Source organism: Drosophila guanche, unplaced genomic scaffold (assembly GCF_900245975.1).
Source record: "Drosophila guanche unplaced genomic scaffold, DGUA_6, whole genome shotgun sequence".
Classification (NCBI taxonomy): Eukaryota; Metazoa; Arthropoda; class Insecta; order Diptera; family Drosophilidae; genus Drosophila; species Drosophila guanche.
Genome location: NW_022995755.1, coordinates 589772 through 613905, shown reverse-complemented (window position 1 = coordinate 613905; position 24134 = coordinate 589772). Strand labels below are relative to the sequence as shown.

Sequence of the window (24134 nt, the reverse complement as noted above, 5' to 3'; positions counted from 1 at the left end):
TCTCAAATTGGATATTTTTGCCTTTGTAATGACTTTGAAATTATGTACATCTCATCAGGAATAGAGTCTCAAACTGTCTCGACTCTCTCTCTCTCTCTCTCGACGAACCTGTCGACTTTAGGCTCTAAGCCTTTGACCCTCAATTGCTGCCACAGAAAGTTGCACAACTCCTGCTTTGCCCTTGGCTGGCATACATATTTCAGTTGGGATAAGTGAAGCAGAAATTTCGAATGTGCCTTGGGACATATTAACGCAATTTACGCACACTTATGTAGCTGGGTTTCTGCCACGAAAAGCCTGGAGGATGTGAATTTGTTTAGGGCAGGGACCGCTCTTATTTACATACAACACTTTGTTGCAAAATGTTGGGTAGAGTCAGTCTCCAGCACTGCCTGACTGCCCGATTGACTGTGTCGGAGTTGTGTGGGAACTTGTGTTTGTATGCTTTGTCCTAGTTAGCGGCCAGTGTCAGTGCAATGAACCAAAAACAATCTTTGGCTTGCCACCCACCAGTCGCTGGCAACAGCCACAAAGGCGACAGCCAGTTGGTCCTACAGATGGCAGCCAGTCAGTCAGTCAGTCAGTCCGACTGTCACTCGTTCAGTTGGCTGGACAGCAGTCGGATAGCAGCCACGATTTCACGCTCTTTGTTGTCCGTTTGTTTTGTGATAGTTGTGGCCAAAACTTTTCGAGCTGAAACAGCAGGACAATTGGGCTTAAAGTTCTCAACCCTTTCTCATGTGTTTTCTTCCCTTTTCATTTCAGATTAAAGCAGCAACCAGAAGAGCTTCTTTAGGCAAGCAAAGCCGAGCATCAGCGAGCATCCGAGGCCAACTGTTCGACTCCATTGTCGACCACTGTCAATATTAGCGCCATTGCAACTGCTGGGTGTGGGCGAATCTGCGCCCCGCCACCGGTAAGACTGCTCCAAGCCTCCAACCACCAGCCACCAAACACTCTAACTATGTCTAACTCTAACTCACCTAAGCTTGCCTCTATCACACGTATCATATGCCACATATCGTATTACCTCACCTGCCCTGCTTCGCCTTCACTCAGCTTTTAAGTTTTCCATTATTTCCCGTATGCTTCTTAAAGTGGCCGCACGAAACTTCAATCAAATGGGAAGCACCCCACACGCATAATTTCAAATTGTACCCACAGGCGAGATTCTGTGTGGCGCGTGCTCGGCTGCCACCCGAGTGGGCCCCCAGACCTAATGTAAGGCTGAAAAGTTTCAAGTGCTTGCAGAGCCCGCAGGCCTCGACGTTGTGCGACATTCCGGTCTACAAGTGTCTGACACTGTTGACAGCAGGCCACCCAAGGACCCAATTCCCAGTCCAGCCGCTTTTCTGGCCCTGCCAATCCCTGGCTAAAATTGATTTTCGTTGCTTTGTGTACCACCAAATGCCACACAAAAGACTCTTGGCAATATAATGGCTGTTTTTTGTGACTGCTCTTTGTCGTGGCAGCTATGCACATTTCCACTTTGCCGGCCATTGTCCTTGGCAAGTGCACCTGTTGCAAGAGTTTACTTAACCTGCACAATGTACACCCTCAACCTCATTCCCATTCCCATTCACATTCCCATTCTCATGTGCAGTTTATTTTTATGTTCTGTTCTGTTCTGTTCGCAGTGGCCGCATATTTGAATAAACTTTTGGTTTAATCTTTTCTAATTGCAACGTTTTTAATGGATTTTTAGTTTTCACTTAACTCGACCTCGACTCAGCACCTTTACCTCCGTCCGTTCTATGGATTTAGCCACTCATTCAGCACATTTTCCTATTAGCAAAATCAACTTTGCAAACCCCATTGCTCCGGCAGTTCTGTAAGTGAAACGAATGGAGTTGAAGTGGACAGCATTAGAGAGTTCATTAAATACAAAAATACAAAATAATGTACTAATCGTTATCCTAACCAGCTGACATATGAAATTTGAAATGGGTTTTTCCTCCCACACCATTGCAGAGGGCAATCATAATTGCCATCAATATGTGATGATTTTTTACGATTTTTACCATCTTTCACTGTGAAAATTCACATTCGAAGTGGCCGCATGGACCACGCTACATAGCAAAAACGTTCACCCACATCAGGTGGGAAACTAACAACAGTTTATCCATTATCAATTGGTAATGACAGAAACAGATGAGAAACCGATAAACACCTAGGCAGATAGACGTCCGTTTAAGTGCCTTTATTTTATGTTTAAATGTGTAACGCTTTAAATAAGTTTATGCCTTAAAGTACGATCAATGTCTATGCACTATCAATTCGGGAAATCGCTTAGTGAATGCCAAAATTGAAAGCACTCTAGCTAATTGTTAACCGATAAGTGAAACCGTTACCGTTACCGATACCGAAACTGAACCCATAAAATCCACTTTGTATTTCCCCCTTTTTCCGGCGTGCCGCAACTCTAAAGGAAGCGAAAAGCAGCACCCTGAATTTCTCATCGTTCAAATCTAGCTTCACTTCCAATGTTAATTTCCTGAAGAGAAGGTAAAGACCTTAAAAAGGAAGTGCCCCCACTCCCAAGTGCCAAGTTCCGACTTGGGGCGGGCGGGGGCCTCGATGAACGAAACTAATTTGAAATTTCATATGTTTGTCTATTCTTTCCCCCATCTCTCTTTCTCTCTCTCTCTCTCTTTCTCCATTTCTCTCTCTCTCTCTGTGTCTCTTGTGGAACTTTGTATGTTCTCGTGTACGTACCACCTTTTGCCCAACTGCCACCCAACTGCGATGCACAATTAAAATTGTGTGCAATCACCCGATCAATCAATCAATCAACCAATCGAACCACCACTACATGTCCAACCACACACCCAACCACCACTAACACATTCCACCACCACACGATGCGCAGATTCAGTTCGGGAGACTTGTCTTCCGAGGTCGACGATGTCGATCCCAATAGCTTGCCGCCAGCGGCTCGTCCCATTCAAGACCAGCCCACGAAGCCGACGGTGCCGGTTGCCGGCGGCCCTCCCAATATGCCGCCTCCGCCGGCACCGGGCCAATCGGCGCCTGGCCAACCGACTGGAGCCGCTCCGGAGCTGTCGCTAAGCTTCGGTGCCGGCAAGGCGCCGACTACAGCGGCTCCGGCACCACCGCGCGGTGTCAGTGCCCCCACCAGTCCGGCCAAGTCGCGCGAGAGTCTGCTGCAGCGAGTGCAGAGCTTGACGGGCGCTGCCCGAGATCAGGGCGCCTCCATACTGGGTATGATCTGGCTACATTTTGTAGATTAAAGTCCCTTGCCCATGTTCCGGATGTTGTAATTTCTACCCAACAGGAGCTGCTGTGCAGAGTGCCACACAACGGACGCCGGCCTTCAATAAGGACAAGTATTTCACGCTCCTGGTGCTGGACGACCAGAACACGGACTGGTCCAAGTACTTCCGGGGCAGGCGGCTGCACGGCGATTTCGATATACGCGTAGAGCAGGCCGAGTTCAGGGTAAGCTGCGCCCAGCACCTGGGGGACCATTTTGCTAATCGGAATAATCATTGTTCGTGTTTTGTGTGTGTCCTTGTGTCTGTGTGCTTTCGCAGGACATTACGGTGGTCTCCAGCGCAGATACCGGACCGGTAGTCACCATGGCCGCCTACCGCAGCGGCACTCGGGTAAGTTATCCCTGTCGCCAGGGTCTGTTTGCGCTTAATTAGTGCAATGGCCAGTCGTCGCTTTAGTCCTTAGCTGCCATCCGTTTTTGCGTTTACTGCCCGCTGGGCTGTCAACTCTCCTTTATATCCGCCACAAATACACAAATAAGCCGTGGCAGTGGGTGGCTCAAGGACTTTGGTGTCCAGCCAGCCAGCCAGCCAGCCAGCCAGCCAGCCAGCCAGCGCCAGCGGGTTTAATCCATTGCCCGACCACCACTTAAGCATTGGCAGTCCATCAACGGCCATTGTCTCCCAGTTTGTCCAGCTTTGAGCTCGACACTCTGACGCTCCATTTTTCACAGTTTATATTCGAGTCGTATTTGTTGGTGGCTCTACGATGCTGCCCAGTGCACTGGCGCATACTTATCAGCGGCAATAAAAAACACTTGTGGCACGACTGCGAGGCACTTGGGTCGGTCAGGCAACTAGGCGCCAGTGGCAATAAGCTGCGTTGATGGAGGGAAACACATTTGAATGTAATAAATACTTTTTAATTTGTACTAGATCCACGTGTCGTGCATAGGTGGCAATAAAAAGGAGAATAAATTAAACGAAGGCGTAGCTAGTTCAAGTGGAACATTCTTAATAGAGCACAGCAGCAAGCCATAAAGTACAAATTTGAATTTAAGATCCGTTCTTAAAAGTGTTATAGTTTTTCCATTCCAAGCTAATAAAGATTTGGCCAAAGTCGGAAGGCTATTTCATTTAAAATACAAGTTGGCGCTCCGATGATAGCTTCCGTATAGTAATTTTAAGCAAAGTTTTCGTGACATTTACAGTCAATTAGCCGCGACATCTACATCCCAGCTGGCGCCACCTGATACTTTTACATTACATGGCGGAGACACGCCCACAAATATAAATTCTACATGATTTCAACATTTATACTGAACGTTTCTTGGGGCGCCTCTGCAAATATCAGCGGTCACTTCTTGAACTTCGCTCATTGATCGCTTATTGATGATCTGTCTATCGGATTTGAAACTTCGTTGTTCGTTGATCAGCAAAGAAATGTCAGTTCAATAAATTGTTTTATTGAAAGAATACGTAAACTCCAAATGGGCTTTTTCTGCTAATCTAGCACTACATCTAAATAAATTGCTTTTATTCGTATATTTTCCAATGAAAAAAATTACAAAAAAAATGTGTATTTCGTTCGTTTTGCATGTAGCGTACTAATATCTAATTAAATTCCACTTGATTGTTTCTTTTTTTGGAATATCACACCAAAAACAGGTTGCGCGTTCCTTCCGGCCGGACTTTGTGTTGATACGGCAGCCGCCACGTGACGGTTCCAGCGACTTCCGCTCCACCATTCTGGGCCTCAAGTACGGCGGTGTGCCCAGCATCAATTCGCTGCATTCGATCTATCAGTTTCAGGTGAGTCGTAGGACACTCCTCGCTCGAGTGATGGATGCTGATGTACGTGCTTTGGTTGTAGGACAAACCCTGGGTGTTCTCGCATCTGCTGCAGCTGCAGCGACGTCTGGGCCGAGACGGCTTTCCACTGATCGAGCAGACCTTCTTCCCGAATCCACGCGATTTGGTAAGTGTACACGATATATAAACATTAAAAGCTAGACACTAATTAAGTAGCTGCTCGAAGCTCGGTTACATTTCAAAAGCATCAATTAATAAATAACACATTAGGCATAACGTACGTATTAAAGCTCTGGACAGAGAGAAACGGTAGCATAACAAGGATTAGGGGAGTGCGGGCTTCCGCCTACGGATTGCTGAGGCACTTTCTGTAGAGTTGCGTGCGTCGCCAGCGGCAGCGGGAGATGCTGCCATTCACCGTGTGCGTCACATGGGGCATGCAGGCGCTGTAGTCGCGCTCGCACTTGCCGAACGGCGACCACTTGCAGCCATCGGAGTACTCTCGATGGCGTAGGCACTGCTGGCCAAAGCAGGGTGATACCTGTCGGGGGGGAAAGCGAAACCAGTTAGCACGATCAAAGGATCACCTACACATTGATAAATACTCACAGTGCAGTTGCAGCTTTTGGCATAGCCGCCGCTGAAGCCGTGGCGCTCGGTGATGGTCATCTTGGTGTACTCCTTGTAGTAGCTGCACACGTTCAGCGTGGGCATGCGTCCCGCTATGATGTAGACCTTTCCCAGGTCCAGCCTGATGCCACACATGGAGTCACTGTTGGGCGTGGCTAGGCGGCCATCGCGCAGCATGCGACGTGCCTCGGGAGTGGCCTAGAGTGGAAGAAGAGTATTGGATTGCATTACCCTTCCAGAGAAATCCCAATGCCGCGGGACTGGCTCACCTTGTATGTGCGCTTGATGTGCACCTTGTAGGTGGTCCTGCCCGGATCAATGGTGTCCGATTTGCGCAACACTCGCAGCTGTACAACTGTCAAAGAAATGCAAGCATTTACATATTCAATTCGCCAACAATTGCCATTCGGTCTGACTCACCATAGTCGGCCTTGCAGAAGTGCGTCTGTGGGTGCGAGGGCATGCAGGAGCAGGCGTCTGCTGGGCGACCGTTGAGCGCCAGAACAGCCACCAGGACGAGCGCCAATAAACCTAAATATTTTCTGATATCCATGGCTTCTACTCCACTGCCTTGCAGCGGATAAAACGATTTTATTGCTCTAAAGCGGAAAGAGTAAGACAAGAGGGAAAATTGAGATTACTTTTTATGATGACGACAATGTCTTAATGGGTTAGCGTACATGCATGTGTGTGTGTTTATGGGTAATGATTATCAGGCAGAAGCAGAAGCAGAAGCAGGCTGAAGGTCGCAGAAAGTTTAATTATGTCTGTCTCACTTATGCCATTCAGATGTGTGGGTTATCACCAAGATGAGGCTGAGAAGGAGGCCAGCAAGAGCAGGTCGTCAATCAATCATCAAGACGTCAATGCAATGCTCAATTATGCATATAATATATACATATAACACGTACACCACACACATAGCTCCCTGTGTGACAGCAATTAATCGCGACTTCTGTCAGAGACACGCACGCACGCCTCAGGGGCGGATCATCAAGAGGCATTATGGCTAAAGCACTTGACTGTCTTTCACTCTGCACTCGGCACTCTGCAATGCCTTGGCCATATTCTCTTTTCATCAATAATTTACTTGCGACTTACGCAAAGCCCATTGCGGCAGTCAATTTAGAATGCATAAATCCTACGAAAAGTAGTTCAATTGCCGGAGCATTTCAATTGAAAATTGTTTATGGGAAATTCATAGTAAAACTTGAGAACCACAAATCGAAATCCATTACAAAACGGCTGCGATACGATGCGATATGCGCACCCCTGCTCCCCCTCATGTACATACATATATTAACGCAAAAATATTGTATAATATCGAGAGTGGCAAAGGAAGGCAAAGTAATCAGCGCCGCACTGCCGTTGTCGAACTGATCGACAGAGATAGGCAGGTCGTACGAATATATAGACAAGCGGTGCATATACAAATATGCATGTAGTATATATGCATATAGCCATATGCAGGCCAGGCCAGGCCAGCCTATCTATCCATGTGCAGCAGTTTGCCCTCAGTTCCAGCTCCCCTATCCCCAATCTTGCATCCACAGTCTCAGTAGCGCGGCATCGACAACCCGGCAGCTCGGCAATGTGGCAATTAAATTGAAATAAAATTGAATTAAAAGCATTTTGCGGAAAAGCCACTAGAAAACATACGCACACATAGGAGACTCCTTCTACGTCTACGTCTACTCGACTGGGGCATGGGGCACAATCGCTAGAAGTTGCATGCGTGAATCGATCGAGGGGGCTGTCGGGTCGCGGGCCATTGATTGAATGCAACCAGGCAGTCAGCCAGGCAGGCATAATGCATCAAACTACATATTTATTAAGTGGCAGGCCAAGCGGCGGCCAGACAGGCAGACGCGCGCCGCCTAATGGGATAAACTGGAGCAAAGGAGCGAGCGATGGGATGGTATGGGATGGGATGGAGGTCGTTGGAGGTGTCGGTGTCGGTGTCGGTGTCGGTGTCGCAATGCCATGGGAGAATATTTCGTAGATGGAAAGTTGCCCCGTTTCGGCCAAGCGCTGACACTTTGCCTGGCAATTAACGGCGCGGATTTGTTTAACAAACAGCCAGACAAGTCAGCCAGCACTAATACCCACCGACGAGAGTGACAACAAACAAACAAACAAACAAGCGGGGCATTCATCCAGCGCAGCAACAAAAAGTGGCACACACACACCACCACACAGACAGAACACACATTGAAAACGTCATCGGCGTTTAGCCGATAAATCACCTCCGAGAGCCAATTGGCAGCAAGAAAAGCGTTTTAGAGGCGCTCGAAATTCGCACGATTTCCTTTTGAGCTTTTTCTTTTTGGAGTCACCAACGAATGTGTATGTCTTTATTTATATATGCACTGATATCTGAATACACAATTAGCGTGGCCATACATCAGGCAGGCCCGTGTTGCTTTAAGCCAGCAGCAACAGGGGCTGCCTGTCAGCAAACTTTTTGTTGGTGCTGTGCGTGGAGTTTGGAGTGGGACCAGCTTCTGGTGTTTGTTGACAAGCTATACACGTGTCAATTAAATGTTATATATTACGGGCACACGGCATCTTATATCCCCTTGCAGTTGGTGCCACCATTTGACGTCACTTTGCGCCTCGGCTAATTGACACAGATGTTTGCTCGGCCTGCCTCTGCCAGTGGCTGTGTGTCGTCATCATCATCATCATCATCATCATCATCATCATCGATGTTGACATTTGACACTAGTGTGATTGTCAGTCGGTTAGAATTTCGAGCGGCTGCCATCGAATTATGCGGGGCCACCAGCCCCAGAAACAACCACCCAGAGCAACAACAGCAACAATGTGCCACAGTGCGCAAACAATTTCGAAAGATATTAAGTCAAATATCAGTTCAAGCTCGAGTTCAATTAGCATTGATTTCCACTTCAAGAATGCCAGTTACTCGCACAAGTAGCGAAATTGTTCTAGACGGTGCATAGATACCCTTTTTGGGGAGAGGGTTTTCTCGGGAGATCAACAAAATTGTGACAAACTATTTGGTTTCGACCATTTTTGGCAGAATTTGAGAAGGGTTCATAAACGAAAAGTCCAATTACCATTACTTAAATAAAAGTTAAGCCCAATTCCGTGACAATATTCGTTTTGAATAATTTATGTATTTGAAACATGGCATGGCTACTGTTTTATGAAATTCAAATCACAAGCAAAGCACAAAATATGCAAATTTAATGATTATTAACACTTGCCCAGACAGAGCAGGACAGACACAGGCAGAGATTTCCCAGGTGAATTCAAAAGGATTCACTAAGCACAGACATGAAAAAGGCCACAGAAACGTAAATAAGCAGCAAAATACAGACAGAAAAAGGTTTTCCCGGCTCAGCTAAAGCGCCTTTTGGCCGAAGTGCGGTTTTGTGGGACGGATTTCCATGGTCCCGGAGCCGTACCCAGAGCCAGACCGAGAAACTGCACCAAAAACGGCTCAGAAAGCAAAGCCACATAATTAATGCGATTCTGGTTTGCTGTTTGGGTGTTTTCCGAGCGTTGAGTTTCCAAATCAGAGCTAAAAGCGGAGGAGCAATGCAGCGCTGCGATGTTTGTTTTATGAGCACTTAATTGCGCCATAAATGGACGATAATGTCGGCCTAATGTGTGTGGGACCCACAGCATTATTGACAGCTACAGCTACAGAACAATGGGGGAAATGCACCAATATAAAAATGTATTTATAGCATACGGATTCTCCATTTTCATTGCACTGCAAGGCACTTCAATTTACGATGCTCGATATTTTGCGCCCATACAAAATGTGTGTCTAATTAGCTCTGCGTGTATCGGCTTTCGAAAGCTACATTTTGTAGTACCCTTTATATGAAGAGCACACTTACATACATGCTTGAACACTTCTTGCTATGTACACACCATATTTAAGAGCTTTTGGATTCTTTGGCATCTCGATACATCCACCCAGAAATGTTCACAAATCTAAGCCAACGCTACAGCTAGACAGGCATCTCTCATCACGAAACTTAAGTTCTTCTAAGTATTTTCTTTCTTATCTAATAATTATCCCAGGAAATTTGCACTCTCCCCTCCTCCTTTCCTCACCTCTTTACACAAGCAAACATCATTTGTTTAGAGGGTGACAGAACGGTCGAGATGTACCGCAAATGTTCTTGCTTTTAGCGGTCATTTACTTTTTGGTTTTGCGCTTTGTCGCAATTCGCTTTTTCTGTTTGTTTGTCATTTGCCGATTGACTTTCTAAACAGACGGAAAGGTGGAATGGGGAATGGGTTCGGTTATGGGATCAGATTCCCATATAGAAACTGCGCAGTATTGGAAATGCTTTGGAATACTCATGCAAAATTACAAGCCAGATGATGTCACCTTGCACATCTTCTTCAATGACAGCGAGGGGGGCGTGTAGTCGAGCTTATCAGCTGAATTTAAGATAAGCATCTCTTAATTAGATCAAGTAAATGCTTGCTTTGCACCTGAGTTATGGATAGAGAGGGTACATGTGGGGTAGCCAGGAGATGGCATGTTCAACTTTAACTTTTTTGCTGCTGTTGCTGCTGCTGCTGCTGCTGCATTTTTGCCAATTTCCATAACGATGCTGAAAAACTTTCTTTGCCCAGCGGCAACTTTATGGCTTTGTGGCGTTGGTTTTTCCAAACGGCCAACCGACCAACCGACCAACCAGCAAACCAACCAACCAACAGACCGAACAATGAGAGAAAATTAAAGGAAAAATATCAAAGTCACGATCGGGCAATGCCATAATCAGCCCGATCAATGGCGGCCCAAACAAAAGGAGTCAAGTATTTTGATTAATGCTTGGCCTCCCCCCATGACCCCTGGTCCGAGCAGTCTGCATCTTGATCTTTGACACGCAACGTTTTGTTTTCCCCCATTGCAAAAGTGCAAACTGCGAACTGAAGATAGCGATGCGCTCTAGTCGACCATTAGCATTTACATGCACTCAGAGACACCTGTGCCACCACAAGCCAGAACCAATGGAATATAAATAATTAAATGTGCATACGAATCGGAATCCGAGCTGATAAGAGGCGCTGAAGTGAGTGCAGTGTCTCCTATCAGCCACTGCTAATTGAATTGCCAGCAGCTGCCACCTCAACTGCAACTGCAACTTCAAGTGCAATTGCAACAGCCACTGCTGCCACTGCTGCCACTGCTGCCACTGATGAGATGCATTCGCTCAGCGTCTGACAGATCTAGTCAGGTGTAACGAAACCTGGTCTGGGATGGGTGGGGGAGCAGCACAGCACCACAATGCTTGGAATGTTTATGGGTTTATGCATCATTAAATCATGCACAAGTATGTATGGCATCGAGAGATGGCATCATTATGCCGAAAATAAGTCTTACGCCGGCCCCTCTTATTCGGCCACTCGGTGCATGCGGCTCGAGGTGGCTCGATTCTCTGACTGTGTAAAAACAAACAAAATTAGCAAAATACCCAAAAACCGAAACAGTTTCAACACAAATTCGTCACGTTCCTGCAGGGTTTCTCTTTACTAAATTAAAGAACAAAATTTCTCGACTTAAGAAAACAAACAAAAATTTCGCCTCTCAGGCTTTGCTTTTTCGTCTCAGGATGCGTAACGATTCAATTAAAAATGCTAATGTGTCGCGCCTCTCGGTTCGAGTAAACAAAACCTCAATAAAGAGGGGGAGAACAGCAGAGAAAGGTCGGAACCGCGGTTCAGGGACCATGTCGGCTCGGACTTGGAATCGGCTCAGACCAGGCACAGCTCATATTGCATTTGCAGGGCCGAAAAAAACATAAATTTTTAATGAGCAGACCCAATGCCTTTGGCATTTCATATTTATGTAAACATGCATGCATCAAAATTAGTTGCAAAAATAAATGCAAATACAAAAAAAATACCCAGACGACAATGGTGTTCTGTGTGGTCTTCTGGCATTCCCTTATCAAATTGCAGAATTTGCATAAAAAACAATCAATTTCAAGCTTGCATTTTTGGAAATTGATCAGATTATGGAGAATTCAATTTACATTGAAAAATGATTGGTCGCGACTTGTAACAATGCAGATTCTGGAAACACTGAGATATTATTTACTTATGAAGCTTTATAGATCGTAATTATGAAGAAACATTCTGTCACTGTATTTTTCTATATAGAAAACTTTAAAACTCATAGAGCATTGTTCATGCTGGTCAAGAGAGTGTACAGAGCCCCACATATGCTTCCCCTCTCAAAAACAATTTGATTTCATGTCAGATCTGGAACATTTTGCACATTAAAATTGAATCATATTTCATCAAGACGAGTGGTGATTTATTTTCTTTTTAATACCCAACATTCCATGGGCATGCCATTCAAATTTGTGCCTTGGGCGACAGATCTTGTTAAGGAAATTAAAAGGGAGAAAAATAAGAAAAACAAAACAGCTGACAGACAATCAGACAAATTGACGGCCCGTGGCCCACACGCAACCAGAAGGAGGGAGTCTGCCCTGTGACAGACTCAAGGAATGGAGAGACTAAAAAGAAATCATTGTCAATAAATTTGCTGGCTGACTTGTGAAATTTACGCAAAAGCCGAACAACGCGAGCGGCAGGAAAATACTTGAAAGATGCTGCAGAAGGCGAAGAAGCGGCACCGAGGATGATGATGAAAAGTTATTAATGGAAAGGAATACCAAAGACTCTTTGTCGCCACGTCGGTGTGTCTGCGGCTGTGGCTGTGGCTGTGGCTGTCTCCTGTATTTCTTTTTTAATTGTACAATAATATTAAATTGCAAAAGTTGCACAAGCAAATTATTAATGGTCCCATGAGTCGCATGTTGAGGATAAGCCCAACAATCGTCGTCTGTGGGTGTGTCAAGAGTCAGGCAAGTGTGAAGGAATAAACAATCATGTTTGTATCTGTATCTGAGGACGTATATGGGTATATGTCTGACAGACTCTTTTTTTGGGGCCTTAAGTGCACCAGCGGCCAAATATGGGGAATCGAATGATGTGCGAAGGAAAAGCTTCCCCAACCGTATGACAATTTCATTTTAAATGCCAGCTGAGTTGATTTTCCTCGAAACGAAATCCAAGTGGATCAGCCACCGCAGCGATCGAGCTGGCATTCTGGGAATCGCTGAAATGGTCGTACTTGGGTAACCTAGCCCACTAACCGGGTTCCATTTTCATTCACATGCTCGCACAAACAGGCACACAAACAGCTGTTGCGGTTACTGCTTTTGTGAGACATGAAAAGCAAACAAAACAACGCGAAAAATACAACACAATACTCCTACGAAATTGTTATATTGGGACGGCAGGGCGGCAGCGAAACGAAAAGAAAAGTCAATAATTCCAAGAAAATCAAGACAAACAAAAGGCAAACATACATTAAAGCCAAAGTCAAATGAAGGAAAAATGGTGAATCCATTTCCACGCGAAACAGAATGTACGAACAAGGGGGAGAACACTTGAAATGCATTTTCACACAGACAAAATTCTTTGGTTAATTTTGATAGTTTGCTGCGCTGTGTTTTTGCGGTAAAACGATGGCACTCAAATATGTATTTACAATTTGTAGAAACAAAAATATTTTATGAGTTTTGGTATTTTTAGCCATTAAATGGCCAATGCCAAAACACATTCATGACGTATGCGTAATATGAAAATATCCCACGCAAGACGGAGCCACAGAGGACTTGCCTTGACATCCAACAAATTCCATTTACAAGGGTTGTGTACGAGTGTGAAAATGATATATGGAATACAAACAGTCCACCCATATTCGGACAATTCTCATGGCCGGTCAAATTTCATCAACACAATAACCTTTTCGGGAAAATTTCCACAAAAAATAACTGCAAAAGAACACTGCCACGGTGGGTGTTCGTCCCCGGGTAAGTTCCAGTGTGTCTTTACGAGCAGACGACATTGCACAACGAGCCGCATGTATATTTTTTAATAGCTGCAGTTTGTTTACAAATTGGCGACATTAAAAACTATTAAGAGGAATCGACAGGCGGGCAGGCCAGACGGACGGATGGCCGGACGGCCTCCTCCAAGAAGAAGGGAAAACTCTTGACGAAGGCAAATAAAAACAAATTATAAATAAACGCAAATAAATAGAAAGATATGTGTGTGTGTGTGTGTGTGTGTGTTTCTTGCGGGCATGGAAAACTGTGTCGCTGTGTCAGTGATGCTGCGACGCGTCGCCACATTTCCCCGCGCTCGCGTTTTAAATAGCCAGAAAAACGCGCGTTTGTCGCGTCGCTGTCGCGCGTTTTGCATAGCTTCAATTTGTCTTTTCTAAATGCCAAATGCTTCTTGATAGAACCCCCAAAAAAAGAGCCTAAAATTAAAGTATTTTTACCTTTGAGCAGCAACAACTTGTTTGTACCGGAAAATTGCACGTACTTTTGTAGCTTCTGGGGCTTTTGTGTTCAACTTTAACCCAATGGGAATTTATTTTCACTGGCACTCTCACGACTCGTCGTTTAATTGCCACTGCACTTGATCTTATATGGTGGTATTACTCGGACCCGCGCGACTGTCCGTTGGAGCGTTCCACTTCGCTGCGCTGCTTTTTCAGTTGTGATTGCGTTTGGTATTGGAAAAAGTCCAATACCAAACGCAATACCAAATCAATCCCACTCAAGCCCGAGAGAGAGAGCGCGCAACGAAGCAACGAATCGTCAAGCCATTTTTTTCTTCGGTTTTCTTTGCCGAAGCTCCGATCCCACTCAAGATCGCTCACTCGGCCGCTGAGAGCACAAGAGCAAACGAGCGCGATTGCGATCGCGATCGCTTTTGAGCTTTTTTCCTAGTCCCCCGCATAAGCTGCTGTCGGGCGATCAAAAGCGTAATAAATTCATTGCAAATGAGTAAAACGGCGGAGGAGCACCGAGTGAGAGTGAAAGAGAGCGGCAAGAGGCCGAGTCCATAGTTGCATATTTCAGTGCATTATTTTACCTTGGCAGCTTTATTAATTGCGTGCAGGGGCCTGGTTTATGCTCTCGGGCATAGCATGGCATAGGCAATATGTATGCACATATGCTTGGCGCCACAGTGAGAGCGCGGCAGCAGGAACCGCAGCAAAATAGCGCATCTGTCAGCCCACAAATCAAGCAATAATTTAGTTATACTTGCCCACCGATACGGCTTACTTCCACTTCCTAGAGAGGGTAGGGTATGCCTGGCACACACGTGCTGTGCTGTGGGCATGGTCATGCTTGGTCATGGTACGCCTACAACACGTTGCCATAATCTGCATACACGACTAGCCCTAACGCCACCAAGTACTCGTATGAGTACGAGACGCACAAAGATATGCACTGGTACATATATCGCTCACTCACCATATCCCACTCCCTCTCAACCCGATTCGGATGCGTCACAGTGCATATTTTAGGTCCGCTGATATAACTCGATAGCAGACCTCTAGACAGCGGCCACTCGAGCGGAATACGTAGCAGCTTCCAAGAATTCCTGCTATGCGGGGGTGTGACGTCTGGCGTAGATTCCTCTCCCGCTCAGGCTCCCCTCACTCATTCTCTCTTATGCTGATATTCATTGAGTAATTTGCTCTCGCTGCCTCCTCCTGTCAACATGACTGTCTCTCATCGTTTGCGACAATTCTTCTTTCTGCTTCTCTGCGTCATGGTTTGTTATGATTTTCCTCCCAGCTATATTTTGGATTGCATTGCCATACCCCGGGGCGCGTAGAGTGGAAGGGTATGTTCAGTTCTTCTGAATGGTTGCAACGGGAAGAGGATTGCAAATACTTTTCAAAGTTTCCCTGCAACGGCAACATTTTGTGGTTTTTGTGTACATTTTGTATTCATTCGCAAGCAGAGATCGATCGATCATATGTAAATGTAATAATTACTTAAGAGGGGATCTTAATGTCGGTATCTTGAAAATGGTCCGAGTATTTTGTTTACTTGGTTTATCTTTGCTGATGTCATTAAATTTAATAAACACAAATTTGTCCAGGGCAGTCCATATGTTTATTTATGATTTATCAGCTGTTTAAATATGGCAGATGATTAACATGTGTGGGCCTATGTACATTTACATTTAACATATATGTATGTGTGTGTATGTGTTTGTAATTATATTATCAATAGGAAATTCCATTGAATTATTTAATATGAAATTATTCAATAGATGCTATCAGGGCCTTGTAGTTTCTCTCCGGTATTCAAACCTGAATTTGTTCATTAATAACCTGAACGAATTTTCCTGAGTAACTGAGTAGGCATGAGACGTTCGCTCGATTCGTGGAAATTTGCGAGCAATCAAAGACCATTTCCATGGCCAGATTCAGAGTCGGAAATCGAGCAAAAACAAATACGAGAAAGACAAATGAATTTGGCATTTATCCAAGAGATTAATAAGCGGCATGGGTACGTGCGCCCTGCCCTGAGATTTCCGCAGCAAATAAAATCAAAAGAAATCGAATACAAAGTGCATGGGTCCGGTCCCATCGGCATATTGTAATTTATATAATGCCAATCACAATCACAGACAGAGCGAGACACAAATTGTGATTGCATTCGACCTCTTCCTCATTGCAGTTCCAATTCACCAAGTTCCCCAGCGTGCTGAAGGCCGGACATTGTCATGGCGGAGTGGCCACCGCTCGGCTGGAGAACCAGAGCGCCCTGCAAGATGCCGCCGGACTAGTCAGCGGTGCCGGCAACGATACGCATTGTTATTGCACCATCGAGCCCTACATCGATGCCAAGTTCAGCGTTCACATCCAGAAGATTGGCAACAACTACAAGGCATTTATGTAAGTGATGACCACAAACCGCAGGCAGACGGGGCAGACGCCGCGCACACAATGCTGAAAGCCTCAATGATGATGGGTTGGGTATCGGGATGGGTCGGTCGAGTGGTCTGGACCGACAATTGACCTTGAGCTCAGCGGCAACTGTCAGCAGACAAAAGCCGCAGCAATGCAATTGCCAATTATCCTCCTACCAAGTGCATTGAGCGGCAAAAGTTCATTGTTTGCCAACCAAAATGCGACGAGTTCAAAGATCTGACTCCCTCTCGACCCCAATCCCCCAACTGCGGCAGCATCGAATTATCTACGCTCTTTTGCGGCATGCTAATTTATTACGCTTGCTTGCTTTCGATCTCTTTAACAGGCGCAAATCCATCACCGGCAATTGGAAGACCAATCAAGGCTCGGCCATGCTGGAGCAAATCACTTTAACCGAGAAGTACAAATCCTGGGTGGATGAGGTAAGTCATCAAAGCAGACTCGCGAGATACTAAATCATACAATAAAACAAATGACTAAACGACTTGGGTATACCCTGGAGCGGCGTTCAAGTTTACCAATGAATTTTAAGATAAATATTCTGCACCTTTTACTTAAAGTTACGAGAGGTAAATTTTACTCAGAAGTAGATCTACCGCAGACCCATATTTCGATATATATTTATCCAAATTTCGTATGGTGTACCAGGAGGTACTTCAAGTCTTTACGTCATGGCAAATGCACTCTAGAAATATGGGGCATTCCAGCCCATATTCTCCATTGAGAGACTCCTTCACCAGTGCCCCATAGGCCAGCACACAGCCTCCGTTACAGCCTCCATTTCTGGGCCATGCCAAAGCCAAAGCCAAAGCAGCTCAGCACAGCTTAGCCTTTTGCATACATTTATCAAATTTGGCCAATCAATATGGCTGAGGCTGAGGCAAATCGCTTTAAATTATTTGCGGCATTTTGGGTGCACAATTTTGATTTCGGCTGTGGTCTGATTTGCCCAGTGGGGGGTGGTGCTGCTGGAGGAGAACGATTCGGGTCTACTCTGACTGACGTCAGTCGTTGGCTGTTTACTGTGCCCTCGAGTGTCGGCGGCGCTTTAATTAGAGCTCGTGAATATGCAAATCGCAAGACAGTTGAAACGGATTTAGCCGCACACACTGCACACGTGAGTGTGAGGTATGAGGTAACGGGAATGGAACAATCTGATTGCTTGATGAGGTATTTATGTCTCGAATCGTACATGAAAATGCCATCGATTGAGGTATTCCATCAAACAGAACTCCCACCCGTAGATGGCTCAGTGGCGCTTCCTTGGAGCGGAGGCTGAATCACTTCAGTTCGCTTTCCGGCACTGCCTGCACTGCATATGAGCATTAATTAATGCCATTTTGTTGCACAAGTATTCCTCGCTCAAGGCATTCGGATTGTGCGGCATGCGGGAAGTGTTTAGGGTTCAAGTGGGTGGGCCGATGATGACGACGCGTCGTCTATTTCAGTTTTCTAGGCAAGTCAGCAGCAGTTTTAATCAAAACAAACTGTGTAATTAAAACCAACTGCACCAGCCCACACAGCACAGTCTGCCTCTCTTTCTGTCTCTGTCTCTCGCCACTGGCTGTGACTCGGACGGGGGCATGAAATCGAAACCACATTTTGGGGCCATGACTCAATCGCGGAATTGAGCGGAATTCTAATCACTAATGCAATTGGGTTCACTTACAGATATCGGAGCTCTTTGGCGGCATGGAAGTGTGTGGCCTGTCTGTGGTCGTGGCCAAAGATGGACGCGAGTACATCATCAGTGCCTGCGACAGCACGTTTGCGCTCATCGGAGACAGTCAGGAGGATGACCGCAGGCAGATTGCCGACTTGGTGTCGGGCCGCATGCAGGTGGGTTCCACAGAAAAACAAATCACCTTTAGAGAGCCTTTTCAAGCAGCTCTCATCTCTCCCGTAGAACGTTTGCCGACCCAGCATGGCTCAGACAGGACCGGGCAGGCTGCCCTCACGCTCGTCGGTGTCCTCGCGGGCCGAGAGCCCCACAGACGATGGCATGGCACCAACACCGCCACTTCCAGCCGGACCACGGCCAGCACCAATGGGCGGACCACCTCCGATACCGGAGCGCACCTCGCCAGCAGTTGGGTCCATTGGGCGGCTGAGCAGCCGCAGCAGCATATCCGAGCTGCCGGAGGAGCCGTCCTCCTCAGGGCCGAGCACTGTGGGAGGAGTGCGGCGCGACTCGCAGACATCGCAGGCATCGAGCATCTCGTCGGTGTCCAGGGTGGGACAACGTCCTCCGCAGACGCAGAGCTCCGTGGTGGAGGATGCGGAGGACACGATGAAGAACCTGAGGAAGACGTTTGCGGGGATATTTGGTGACATGTAGGAAATCGCTAATAAGAAGCGCGGCAGAACGGCGAGCGAGACAAGCAGCGGCCTGGGCAGTGTGCCCAGCAGCGCAGGACCAGGATCAAGTGGAGGCAGCGCCTTCAGTGGCTCCTTCCTGGGCAAGCAGTTCTCGTTCGCCTCGGGCGGCAAGTCAGGCAACGGCAATGGCAATGGCAACAGCATAGATGTGATCTCCACACAGCCCAGCCGGCCGACGCAGGATGAGCCATTAACGGCCAGCTCAGCCGTCCAGCCCGGCAGCAGCGTTTCGGATAGCGTTAATACAATTACGGATACAAATACGGATAAAGCCGCCGGCGGCTATAAGCCGGTGACCAACTTTGAGCCACAGGAACGGGTCAATCCCTTCGACAAGGAGCCGCACAAGTCAACGAGCGTGGCCAGCATCGCTGGTGCCGCCTCGAACAACACCACCTCATCCTCCTCGTCGATCTCATCGTCATCGATCTCATCGCGCATCAATCGCAATGGCAACTCCATCAAGTCACCGCCCCCACCCTCGGGGCCACCACCGCCGCCACCCACCGTGGCCACGGTTCACAGCAATGCCAACAGCTCGAGTGGCTATCGCAACAGCTTTAGCAGCACCCTCAGCAAGGACAAGACCAGCTACGGCAACTACGGCAGCTCCACCTCCATCGAGACCATCACACGCATGGACACAAACACCACAAACACGGCAGCCACCGCCACGGGAGCCGGAGAGGCCAGCGGCATCACGGCCATCACGGCCATCACCAGCATCAGCAACAGTGCTGCTGGCACTGTAGGCGGAGCAGTGGCTCCCCCCACAACAGTCGGCGCAATGACCACCTCGGCCACCACCAACGATTGGCGCTCGGCCATAGGCATACGCTCGGCCAGCGTCTACAGTGCACCGGCGGCAGTGACCACCACAGCACTGCCGGGCGACACGTCCGGCTATGACTCCAACTCGATTGCCTCGCAGGCGGAATACAACAATCCCAGTGATCTGCCCTCGTACACACGACCCTCGTACGCACGCTCCGAGAGCAATGGTAATTATCTCGCTGTGGGCGTACTCCTCGTCAGCCTAACGCTGCGCAAGACCTAGATCCAGACATTGGTCCTACCAAAAGCTATACTCATATCTATATATGCGCTCATGTCATTTAATCTCATTATCGTACTAATCAGCTACACCCCATATAGGTATATACAGATACATATACATATATATATATATATATAGGCATATAGAGACCAACTAACTGTAACTTACTTGTACAAGTGTATGTGTAAACTCTTAGCCATGTAGGCAGCCAAGGCGGTGTCAAAGTGTTAGCCCTAAAAAAGCGACGAAACGCAAAGCAATTAGGTGTCTTTTCTTTTTGTTTTGTGTGTTGGCCTGAGCCTTTGTTGTTGTTAGCCTACCTAACTGTTTTGATTTTCCTAGTACGCCAACTCTCAGAGTGTAAGCCAAATATTACGTATACGTATACGGATACGTATACGAGCTGCGAGCCGCCCCCAAGTGTTTGTAAGTCTCCCTCTCTCTCTTGGCCAGTGCTGCTATCGCTTGTCTGCACGCACCCAAATGCAAACACACCAAACACACACATGCACGCACAAACAGAACAACAGCAGACAACAACAAACAGTAAAGGTAACAGTGCAAGTACAGTAACAACTCGCTAGAGTGCACCGCAAAACTTGAGTTCATTTCCGGCTTCTGGGCACGCATCGCAACGAAACAAAATCCAACAAGAGAAAACAAACAACAAATATATAAAAACACTACAACAACAACAACAACAACAACAACAAAGTCTAAAGTCTACTCGAAGCTTCTAGTTGAACAAAATTCTTGGTAGTTATGTATGTAATGCAACCATTTTGAGTTTACTGTTGTATTATGTGTATGTGTGTGTGTGTGTGTGTGTGTGTTTGTGTTTGTATTGAAGTAAATGCAGAGTTATCAAAAGATGTCTAAAAACGAAATTCTAATCCCCTGAGGGCGCCCACATAAATTCTCATTCCCATTCGGTCACACATCCATTCATGAGATTTTGTTTTGGTAACACTCATTTGGCTCATTCTCCATCCACGCACCCGAATCAAGTTCGTATATAGAAACGTAAAGCAATTGGCTCACGTAGTGCTAACAATAAGTGCTCAAGACTGCACCCACGCCAAATTGATGTGCACTTTGAATGTCCCAATAAAACCCAAAACTATTTTACTAATCCGCACCATTGATTCTTGCAGCCTCCAGGTCATCGGATCTGGACATTATATTCGGCGATCCCAAGAGCACCAGCAACACCAACGCATCCTATGGCAATGGCAAGTTCACGAGGGCCTCCGGCTCCATCTCGGATGCGGATATGATTTTCGGGGGACCTCCTTCGAACTACAAGACCGATCGCTTCGGTGCGGCCAAGAGCATGAGCATGAGCTCCAGCGGAGTGGGTTCCGGCTCTGGGCCCGGTGTGGGCAGCTATAAGACCTACGAAGGCATACAGAATGCGGCCTTCAGTGACTTCAGCGACACGGGCAGCATGAGCAGCATGGGATCGGCCACCAGGCGCTGGAGTGCCGCCAGGGAAGATGATGATGAAATCGATTTGAAGTGAATCGAAAAAACGCACTCTAACCTATAGCCATCACCTATCATCGTTCACACAAACCTATACTATGGAAATCGATCTGTTTTCTGCCTCTGAAGTTTCCTGGTTTCATGCGAATGAACACTAAACACTAAACACTAAACACATACTCGTCTATCCACTGGGTTACTATCCTTTTCACTATGTATTCTAACTATAAATGTGTGTCTTGTTACCGAATATTTACTGTAAACCCATAGAATTCATTTGCCATACAAGAAGGAAAGGGAAAGAATGAGGAAAGCAGCAGCAGAAGCAACTCTGTAGACACTGTAGTACACTACTAAATCTATAATTATAACCACCAATGCAACAACAATAATGCAAAGCCCGTACATAAATAAATATGTGTGCAAAGAGATGACTTGACTGGTTTTGCAGCATGGTAAAAGGAAATGGAAAATAAACATATTTAATTACCATACCTAAAACATTTTGAAAGATTTTCCAAAACAAAAAACATATACATATATTAAATATATTATTGAGACAAATATTGAATTATATATATACCTCCCCCACACATATTATACCGATTGAATGTTGAGGACATAGAAGGTATCCGCAAGCGTCTATATATTAAATGTTAATGGGAGAACTTTTAATCGAAAAAATGTATTAATGAATTTGTTATATAAACCAACATGAGACAGGATATAATATCAAAAAAGAACTAAAAACAACCACAAAAAAAAGGATAAAGGACAATATGCGCAAGAGTATGATAAACAAGCAAAAGTTTAACACTAACACTAACATAATATATGATATGCGTTATAATTATAATGGAAAAATCGATTATTGAACTACATTCATACGAGTATATGTATTCCGAAATAACTACGAGCAAATGTTACATACCAAACACACAAAGGCGAATGCCACTTACACACAAACTAAATGTTTATTATGGTAACCAACCAACCACAAATATTACGACTATGATTATCATTCTGATCTATTTATGTAAGCAGTTAATGTTTACGAACGAACGAAAGCTGCAGAAGGCTATGGAGAGGTGTACCAGAGAAGGACAAGCAATGTTAAGCTAGAAACAGCAACAATGACGAACCAAACATATTCGAATCTCTAAGGATCCAACAGTGCGGATCCACAGGAATTACAATTATAGGGCTCAGTCGGTACAGGGAGATTGGGAGCAGCAGCAGATGAACAATATCTAGATAATACACAATACATAAATAAATAAATACTTATACATAAATGTTGCGAGCGACAACAACGAAGTCATATTAATCCTTCAGGATATATTCAACTGATGCAATAGCTTCGTAATCGGTCGGGTTATGCATTTGATTTAGCTGCAATTGTTTTTAGAATTGTTCCTTTGTTACGCACATGTTTAAGCATTATTTATACCATAGACAATTTTACAAACGTGTTCTGTTAAAGATTTAAATAATAGACGAATTCCATATCGAGGCAATTATTTCAATTGGGTTGTATTCATCTTCCTCTCTCGCTCTGCCTAGCACTAAAACTAGGTAAATATATAAGAGCATTTTAAGGTACATATATTTAATATACAAAGTAGACTCGAGATATTTGTTACTCTCCTCGATTTTAGTAGAATGCAACAAACATTTTGAATCTAAACAAATTTACAACTTTACAACAATAATAAGGCAAAAAACACACAACTATTGTTTTGGGCTCATCCTATAATCCTATCATCGTTTACATACCTACATATATTATAACAAATATACAAAATATGTATTTAAGTATAAGCGAATCTTTGGCTACATGTACTTTTTCGTAAACCGTATACATCATCAATATAATCGAACTGGCACATATTCACAAAATGTTTAAGTACATAAATAAATACAGGCATCCATCAACGGAACACCATTATATGATACAACAACATGGCACACCCCACCCACAAGACACCCCATAACTACTCGAACAACATACATAAATACTTACATACATACATACATATATCAAAAAATGCCGACAAGAATGCTGAAAAAATATAAATTGAAATTCAAACGAAATACTCAGAGCATAAAGCGATTAGCTTACACGACTTCTAATCTGTTGCAAAATACTAAACCAAATAAAATACTCGAATTATTGTGAAAGTATAGCAAGAACATTGTGCATGTATGTATTTATATGTTGTCTGTAATTGATAATTGAAATCAACATGATCCATTCCGAGCAAGATGCTGGAATGATTGCACACACAAATTTATTGCAAAAATCTATATACACATACATCCATACTCGAACATACAATAAATTATTCCAACAACAGCTAGGAAAAAGCAAAAGCATTAAAGTAACAATAAACGAGTTGATGATTGATACAAAAGCAAAGACACAAATTGTTTTTGTGCTTTCCTCCACACTTTCCACATCCACTTGGTAGACGCACAATTTCGCGTGCGTTTACCTGTCAAATTGAGTTAGCATTGACGACATTTACAGAGTCGTTTTCCTGGAAGCGACGATCAAGGTGATCTACTCCTTGGGCCGGAAAAACGTCTATGGGTAATCTCAGGCTAATGACACTGCGATGGTAGGAAAAACACTCTCGCTTCTGCGCCTCAATCGGCTTTTATGGTGCAGCGATGCCTGCCAAATGATTGCCTGCTCTCAGCACCTAAACCATCTGTCGTCCCT

General features: G+C 45.4%; 2 protein-coding genes across 2 annotated transcripts; one reads left to right on the top strand and one right to left on the bottom strand.

The window, feature by feature from the left end:
* Positions 1-797: 797 nt before the first annotated feature.
* Positions 798-23828, top strand: LOC117589540 (synapsin). The gene is given in 12 exon segments (XM_034281534.1): positions 798-916; positions 2429-2505; positions 2870-3222; positions 3296-3459; positions 3555-3626; positions 4902-5045; positions 5107-5211; positions 16235-16452; positions 16814-16910; positions 18160-18327; positions 18395-19868; positions 21079-23828. Coding segments are annotated over 10 exon segments (3036 nt in total). The 5' UTR covers positions 798-916; positions 2429-2505; positions 2870-2996; the 3' UTR covers positions 21447-23828.
* Positions 4816-14257, bottom strand: LOC117589541 (tissue inhibitor of metalloproteinase). Its single transcript, XM_034281535.1, has 5 exons — positions 14029-14257; positions 6096-6274; positions 5945-6030; positions 5655-5873; positions 4816-5586 (listed from the first exon to the last, which is right to left on the bottom strand). The coding sequence occupies exons 2-5, from the start codon at positions 6226-6228 to the stop codon at positions 5392-5394; spliced, it is 633 nt and encodes a 210-aa protein (XP_034137426.1). The 5' UTR covers positions 6229-6274; positions 14029-14257; the 3' UTR covers positions 4816-5391.
* Positions 23829-24134: the final 306 nt, after the last annotated feature.